Source organism: Sturnus vulgaris, chromosome 20 (genome assembly GCF_052056855.1).
Source record: "Sturnus vulgaris isolate bStuVul1 chromosome 20, bStuVul1.hap1, whole genome shotgun sequence".
NCBI classification, from domain to species: domain Eukaryota; kingdom Metazoa; phylum Chordata; class Aves; order Passeriformes; family Sturnidae; genus Sturnus; species Sturnus vulgaris.
The window spans coordinates 1,058,212-1,066,261 of NC_142262.1; the positions used below are offsets into that span (position 1 = coordinate 1,058,212).

General features: G+C 65.5%; 1 protein-coding gene and 2 long non-coding RNA genes across 4 annotated transcripts in view; all 3 read right to left on the reverse strand.

The window, feature by feature from the left end:
* The window catches only part of SLC38A10 (solute carrier family 38 member 10), a 29,741-nt gene extending 29,278 nt beyond the window's left edge, over positions 1 to 463 (reverse strand). The window contains exon 1 of one of the 2 annotated variants that reach the window (XM_088176353.1): positions 231 to 463. In XM_088176353.1, the coding sequence (XP_088032479.1) occupies positions 231 to 329 (99 nt within the window). In that variant the 5' untranslated portion in view covers positions 330 to 463. The remainder of the gene's footprint in view (positions 1 to 230) is intronic. The other variant, XM_014887453.2, reaches the window with a different exon arrangement.
* A 1,974-nt stretch (positions 464 to 2,437) lies between these two features.
* On the reverse strand, positions 2,438 to 3,172 carry LOC148221536 (uncharacterized). The gene is made up of 2 exons (XR_015807745.1): positions 2,781 to 3,172; positions 2,438 to 2,587 (listed from the first exon to the last, which is right to left on the reverse strand). It is a non-coding gene; the product is annotated as an uncharacterized LOC148221536 (long non-coding RNA).
* A 3,065-nt stretch (positions 3,173 to 6,237) lies between these two features.
* Positions 6,238 to 7,770, reverse strand: LOC148221537 (uncharacterized). The gene is made up of 2 exons (XR_015807741.1): positions 7,643 to 7,770; positions 6,238 to 6,751 (listed from the first exon to the last, which is right to left on the reverse strand). It is a non-coding gene; the product is annotated as an uncharacterized LOC148221537 (long non-coding RNA).
* Positions 7,771 to 8,050: the final 280 nt, after the last annotated feature.

An 8,050-nucleotide genomic window follows, 5' to 3' on the forward strand; every position in this document is an offset into this window, starting at 1 on the left:
CCGATCTGGGTCTGAAGCGTTTCCTTTGTTGACTTTCCTTTCCAACCAGAGAACCACCCCCCAGATTCGGAGCAGAAAGGCACAGGTGGCCTCTGCCCGCCTCCCCCGGGCGTGGAGGAGCTCGCAGGGGCATTAGGCTGCCAAGGGCACGGACCGACATCCCCGCCCCAGCCCGGGGAACACCGGCAGGACCCCGCTCGGACACAGCGCCCTGGCGGGCGGTCCCTCACCTGTCGGAAGCAGAAGGGCACGGTGAGCACGCTCACCCCCACGATGCTGTTCACCACGTTCATGATCAGGCCCCAGTTGGAACCCGCCGCCGCCGCCATGGCCCGCGGCGGAGGATCCCCGCGGCGGGGGACCCGGTTTGTGGCCGCTCCCCGAGCCCCACCGCCGGCTCGGAGCGCCCGGTGCCGCCGGTCCCACTCAGCCGGCCGTGCCCGCCATGGCCCCACCGGGCCCGCCCCGACCCGGCACCGGCCACAGCGGCACTTCCGACTTCCGCTGCCCCGCAGGAAGTGTCCGCGCGGCGGAGCGGGGACGCTCCTGCCTCCTTGGAGGTCTGGACTCGCTGGTGGTGGAGAATAAAGGGGGGATCCCCATGGTTGAGGGCACCCCCGGAGAGCTGCGCACGGCCAGGGCGGTGCGGGAATGCACGAGAACACACATCCATGCAGATCCATGCGTGGAAAGGCACGGAGATGGGCGTGCCCGTGCCTTTACATGCGTGTGTGCACACACATACATGACCACACATCTTGCGGTAGCGCTGGCACCCCAGCGGGGGTCCCCGGTGTGATGGCGGCCTCAGAAAAGCCCCTCGAGGACAGCCCATCACCCCCGGCATCCTCTTCCGCCTGCACATCTGGGCACGCATCCAGCTGTGCACACACATCTGCTCCCCATCCCAACCGGAGCCACCCCCAGACGTACCCCCCCCCCATCCCGCAGGATAAGGGAAAAACAAGGAAAAATGTGGGGAGGGCTCTGGAAGGGTCCCCCGAGGCCAAGCGTGGCGGCAGCTCGGAGTGGCACACGCCAAGGGCACGTTCCCGTCGGGACGGGAACGAAACGCGGCGCTCGTATAATTTGCAGCAATTGCGATGGGAAACCGCAGGAATTCGCTCTACAAAAGGTTTGCAGGGAGGTGAACAGGCGGCCTAATTCCCTCCAGGTGCGGCGCGGGATCGGTAGCTCCGGCTGTGTTTTCCTGGCTCCTGTGCTGGAACGGTGGCTCCTGTGTCCGTGTGTGTCCTCGGGGTGGGACGAGGGATCCCCTCGGGAATGTCGTCCATGGTCAGCAAAAGGGCTCCGGTGGCTTTTCCATGTCCGAGTGGGAGCTGGGGGCTTGGGAAATGTGCAGAGCCAGCCAGGAGTCCCCGTGACACGGGACAGGGACACCAGGGAAGCCGCCCCCGCTCTGCCACCCTCCTGTGCCGCAGCTGCGGGGCTCGTCCGTGACCATCCCCAGGGACTGGGGTTTGCTGCAGCCCCTCAGGTACCGTCAGAACATCCCAAATTCTGCCTCCAGCAGGAGCCGGGCTCTGTCCCAGCAGAGCCAGGGCAGCTTCCCATCACAAACCTGCTGAGAGCAAGGAGAATTCTCTCGAAAGCCCCAAGCACTCCGAAGGGCCGGGCAGCAGCACGAGGGACCCCGACCCTGTTCTGCCGGCAGGGGACACTGGAGCCGGCAAAGGGCCCTGCTGGGTTCGGGAGCCAGCAGCAGGATCCCACCACAGGATCCACTGGGAATCCCAGGTGGCTCAGAGCCCTTCCCAGTCTTGCCCCATGGCCCAGATTCCTCCTGCCGGATTTGGAGCCACGGAGAACAAGCAGCCCCAGAGGATGCCAGAGCCACAATTACTGTAATTAGAAATGGGGGCTCAGGGCTGGCTGATCCCACAGGGATCCTGCGCTGCTTTATGGAAGCACAAATCGCTCGGGATGTCCAGGGGCCGCTGCTGTGTCCGATGCTGCTCCGCAGGGATGTGCACACGTGTGCTGGCACACGTTGAGCTGAGCTGAGCCAGATTCCCAGCTCCCACGGGTGATGCTGTCCCAGGAAAACAGCTGGGTCCATCTCTGCTCCCACTCATCCCACTCTTGTTCGGGAGTTCACCTCAGGGCAGCTCCATGCCGGGGGCTCCCATGAACCTCCCATGGCACGGGGATGCTCCTCCCTGGAACCATCAGAGCATCCCTGCCCTTCTTTCTTGGGCGACACAGCGCAGGGTCCACAGGGAATGTGAAGGAAAGGGAACCCCCTCTCCAGACCTGGGCCAAGCCCACCCACACCCTACCCCATGTCCCCCCTTCACCCAGGGACCAGCACCCAGGGCCACCCTGCTCCCGACAGCTGGTCCCAGTAACAGATGCCTGGCAGATTCTGGGAACCACCCGGCAGGGATTGAAAAACATAAATTAAAACAAATTGCAGTTTTATATTGCAAATAAGGGCAGTTTGATGGGTTTTATTGCGGAACAACCATTAATGAAGTGCAGTTTCAGGCACCTTAATTGCTCAGGGACCAAAGTTCAGTTCGTATCTCCAGCACGAGCTGGGAGCCGCCGCATGTCCCGCGAGGGCCTGGCAGGTTGGGAATGGGATTGAGAATGAATTTATGGGCGAGATGAGGAGGATGGAGGCAAGGGGCCAAACTCATCTGGGGGGAGGGTTAAAGCAGAATGGGACAAAGAGCACAGCCTGTGCTGGAGGGAGGTGTGAGGCCGTGCTGTCCCCTCCGCGGTGTCAGGAGTGGGGCCCCACAGTGGGTACTCACCATGGGATGGATTTTGGGATGGGGGACCCCAAACGTTCGGGAGGCTGATGCTGCCCAAGGGGCTGGGCAGGAGCGATGCAGAGCCAAGGCCGTGGGGGAAGACCCCTTCTCCCCCCAGAACAAAGCACGCGTGGGTGTGCAGGGCACAGAGGGGCCTGCAGGTGGACACAGCACCGGGGATACAACCACGGGGGATCCACGCGCGGCCACGGGCACTCAGGACACGATCGCGCCCGCCCCACGCCGGCACCGTCACACACCGACACGCTCCCCACCCGCACGTCCCCACGCCTAGCACAGGCACCGAGCTGTACCGAGCCGTTCCGAGCCCCACGGTGCCTTACCGGACCTTACCGAGCCGCACGGGTCCGCAGCGCTGGCCCCGCGCGCGCCCGTTCATTCACCCGCGCGCGCCGCGGGCGGGAAGCGCAGCCCCGCGCTGGCCCCGCCCCTCCCCGCGCGCATGAATGAGCGCGCCCCGCCCAACTCCATATTAGGGCACCCGGCGCTGCTTGGGGGCGGGGTCTGATGGGGCCGCCCCGCCCCCTGGCTCCGCCAATCAGAACAGCGCGCCTGGCCCCCCGCCGGGCTCCGGCCTTTGTTTGTGGAGGGCTCCGGGGCCAATGGGAGCGCGGGATGGGGAGCGCTAGGCCAATGGGAACGCGGGATCGGGGGCTCTGGGCCAATGGGAACGCGGGATCGGGGACGCTGGGCCAATGGAGGCGCGGGGCGGAGTGCGGGGCACGGCCCGGCCCGGCCACGTGCGCGCGGAGCCGCCTCCGCGGGGACCGGGGACAGCGAGGAGTCCGGGGGACCCCGGCGCGGCCGTGCTGGGCTCCGTGCCACCGGCATGTGTCCCCAGCAGTGCCAAGGACACGTGCCTGTCCATACGCTGTCACTGCCGGGTCCCGGTGTCACCGACGGCTCGGCCCCTTCCTGCTCCCGTAGACCCCGAAGGGACCACGGCGGAGCGGCCCCAGCCCCTCTGCAAACCTCGGGCGCTGTCCGGGGTGTGTTGTGGGTCGGGGCTGGCCCTGACAGCCAGAGGTGGCAGCAGGGTTATTTTGTACTCGGCTGCCTGTGGCCCCACTCGCCCGTTATTGCCGGGACTGGGATGGGGGGCATCGTGCTGGGGGCTCTGGGCAGCAAATCTCGACTGCTGCAGCCCCCATTTCCACACAGGGAACCCCAGGGCTGGGACAGAGCCACGGGCAGATCTGTGCACTGGGACAGGGCTGTGCCCAGCACTGACTACATGGAGGGGACTGGAGCTTCCCAAGGGATCCCGGAAAGGACCAGCGGGAAATCCCATCCTGTGCCAGGGTTGTGTTTAGGATCTGCTGTCCCCTCCTTGGCTGTGGGAAATATCCTGGTTCCCAACCAGCCCCAGTGCCAGTCCAGCCTCATGCCCACTCTCGTGGCAAACCCATGGCACTCCCAGCCCAGCGGCAGGAGGACGAGCTCTTTGCTGGAAAGGTGAAGGTCACGGTTGCTTTCTCTGTCACAGGCAGCTCCCAGCTCCATGGTGCTCCAGGACACCAGCACAGCACAGCTCAATGTCACACTAGCCATGGCATTGACATTCCCGACTGCGAGCCGTGGTGGTGGCTGCTGATGGCCAGGCCAGGGAGTGCTGACTCCGCTGCTGGTTTGGCCCTCATCCCCCTCCCCGTATCTCCCATCACCAGCTCTGGCTCCATCCCCCCATCCAGCCAGGCCTGCCTACGGCGCTGCCAAACCACGGCAGCAGCACCGAGCACCGGCGCAGGGGCACAGCCCCGGTGTCACCTGATGGCCGGGACAGCGGCCAGCCCGGGCCGGCCCCGCCGCGCTCTCCGGCAGGCAGGGAGGGAAACACCGGAGCATCTCCCGGGGCCCGAGGAGAGAACAAAGGAGGGCAGCTGCAGCGCAGGGAGCGGCACTGCCGGATGCGCTGCAGCGCGGATAATCCGCCCCGGCACAGCCTCCGGAGCACCGGCAGCTCGGGCTGCGGGGAGCGGCCGCTCGGCCCGAGGCGTGAAGGCTGTGCGGGGTGGGGAGGGGGCTCATCCCGGCTCCCCAAGCAGCCCCAACCCGGATCCTCGCACCGTGGCCCCCGTTCCATCCCGCCCCGCGGCCGCGGCCGCGCTCGCCCCGGCTAATGCCGCGCCATAAAGGAACCGACTTACATTAACGACTTTTGTCACCAAAGTCATTAACATAATAGGGCTTCCACATCAAAATTGAATATTAATGCTCCGCCGGCTGCGGAGGGAGGCGGATAATTGCTCTAATACATTTTCCAGTCGGATTTTCGCATCGCGGCAGCAATTGCATTAGCAAACCCGATTATTCCCACGGCCGGTACAATGGGATGGCTAATGGGAGTTAAGTTCCTGCCTTTTTCCTCGGACCCCCGAGCGGCTGCGGCTTCGTGCCCCCCACTGTCCCCACCCGCGGGGGGCGCGGGGCAGGGGGCGAGGTCCCTGAGCTGGGAGCGGAGGGGACAGCGCTGCGGAGCCACCCTGTCCCTCCGCGCCGGCAAACACGACCCTTGGACAGGACACAGACGGCCTTGAGACGCGCCGGGAACGCCGTGGCCAGCTGGAAACCCGCCTGTCCCCGGAGCCGTGCTCTGCTGTTCCGTTCCGTGCCGTTCTGAGCCGTGGGGAGCCCTGGGATGAGCCGTGAAGGACAGCAGAGGGGACACACCAACCTGAGGGTCCTCACCACAGCGGTGCTGGGGATCCAGGGAGAGCCAGGGGTTGCTCCCAGCTCCTGCCCCAGGAGTGGCAGGGACTCTCCAGCCTTATTTCCCTTCCAAGGGGGAAACTGCCGGGCCTGCAGCCCCTTCACTGCAGCCCCAAACATGTCCCCTGTGCAGGGACAGGCCGTGCCCTCTGCCACCACACCCCATCCTCGGGGTCCGCTCTTGCTCAGGGGCTCTGTGGTGGCCCAGCCCCAGCTGAGGGGGGGACAGGCACCGTGAGAGCTGCAGCAGCAGTGGACAAAGGCAGCTGCAGGGCTAGGGGGTGGATGCGGGGGGATCCTCATTAAATTGACTTTAATTGTGCTCATTTAGCCTCACTTCATTGACCAACCTCACACAGCAGAGTTATCCCCACGGGGCAGGGGGGCTGCCCACAGGGTTTAGACACCCACAGCGGGGGTCTGTCTACCCACGAGGGGCTGCCTAGAGGGAATGTACCCAGGGAGGGGGTCTGCCCATGGGGAGGGGGTTCTACCCACGGGGATGCCAACTCATGAGGGGCAGTCTGCCCAGGGAGGGGCGTTGCCCACAGCAGAGGCTTGCCCAGGTTTGATGTTTACCCACTGGGGATCTGCCCACTGTGCCCAGGGGACACAGTCCTGGTGCTCCACAACCCCTGGACTCAATCCCTTCCCACCTGCATCAGGGCTTCCCCCGGCCCCTTCCCACTCCTGGCGTCACGGCAGGAAGGAAGAGCCCAAGAGCCGCTTTTTGTGAGGTTTTTTTGGTTCTTTTTTTTCAGTCAGGAAACTCTTTCCCAGCACTCCCAGACCACCGGTGGCCGCACACCGTGTACCCGCACACGGGGATCTGCCCCGCGCTCCCGTTCGGCACCAATTCCACACGCTGGGATAATCCATAACGGCCCTTTCCCGGCCTTTCCCACGTGGACAGGGATCCCACAGGCCCTCGCACGGCAGCCGTGGAGGAGGATGCGGAGGCTGGAGGTGTGCGGTGCCATCCCGTGTCCTTCCCTGTGTCCCCTCGGCGTGTCCCCAAGCATGGCTCCGTGCCGCAGCCGCACGTCCCGCTGCAGCAGCGCCTGTGCCGGGCTGTGCCCCGCGGTGCGGCCGCCTGTTCCCGGCTGTCCTTGTCCGTCTGTCCCCGTGCCGTGTCCGTGCGTCCGTGCTCTGTCCATGCGGTGCCGCAGGGTCCCCGCGGCCCCGGGGCCGCTCCCTCTTAACTCGATTGCCGTCCCGCGTAATGAATCGCCCGCCGTAATCTAATCGTGGTTACGAGCGATTGGGATTTATTTCAGCGTTTTCAATCAATTACATCCTTTTATTGCAAAAAAGGGAAAAAAAAAAAAAAGAAAATCCAAAACCCCGCGGCGCCCTGACAGGAACCCCGGTGGCAGCCGCTGCCAGGCCTCGGCTCCCGGTACCCCCCGGTGCTGCTCCCGCTGCTGTTCCCACTGTGTGGTCCCTGGTACCGTGCAGGCTTCGCTCGCCCTGTGCAGCCCCCACACATCACACAGCCCCTCAGCTGGCTCTGTACCCTCCCCGCATTGCACACAGCCCCCCAACAACACACAGCCCCGCACATTGCTCTGCATGGCCCCCCCAACATTGCACAGCCCCCCGACCACGAACAGACACCAACATTTCACAGCACATCCCCCAACACTGACACTCCCACTTCGCAGAGCCCCCCAACCATTCCAAAACCTCTCCATTGTAGCCCCCCACCACTGCACACTCCGCACCCTGCTCTGCATGATCCCCCGACATTGCACAGCTCCCCAATATTGCACAGCACCCCAACACTGCACAGCCCCCCTTCTGCTCTGCATGGCCCCCCATTATTGCACTCCCTTCACACTGCACAGCCCCCCAACATTGCACAGCACCTCTAGCTCTGCATGACCCCCCATTATTGCACCCTCTCACATTGCACAGCCCCCCAACATCACAACTCCTCCAACACTGTACAAACCACCTAGCTCCGCGTGGCCCCCCATTATTAAACCCCTTCCCACTGCACACCCCCAATCAACCCCTTTACTGCATACTCCCGTCTACCGTACGCCCCCCAACACTTCACTCCCCGCCTCGCAGGGCCCCCAGGCACTGCGGCCGCCCCTCCCCGGCCGCCCCCGCGGCCCGTCCCGGACCTGCGGCGGGCGCTGCCCGCGGCCCGTTCCCCTCTCGCCGCTCTTTGATCGCGCTCGCTCCGGCCCGGGGCGCTCCGGGCTGTGCGCGGGGGGGCCTCGAAACCGCCCCCGCCGCGCGTGTGTCCCCCCCCCACCCCCCTTCCCCTCCCCGGGGGGGGCGCCTTGAAACCGCCCGCGGCTCCGGCCAATCAGCGCCTTGTTTACACTGCGTGATTGACAGCGCGCTGGCGCAGCGCCAGCCAATAGCAGCGCGGGGGGGGGGCCCGCGCGCTGCGGCGGGGGGTGCGCAGCAATGCAATTCCAGCCTCCCCCCCCACCACCGCACACCCCTCCGCCCCGAGCGCGCACCGCGCCTGCGCGCTGCTCCCTCCTCCCCATTCATCCGCCGGGCTTGAATTAGGCGCCGCC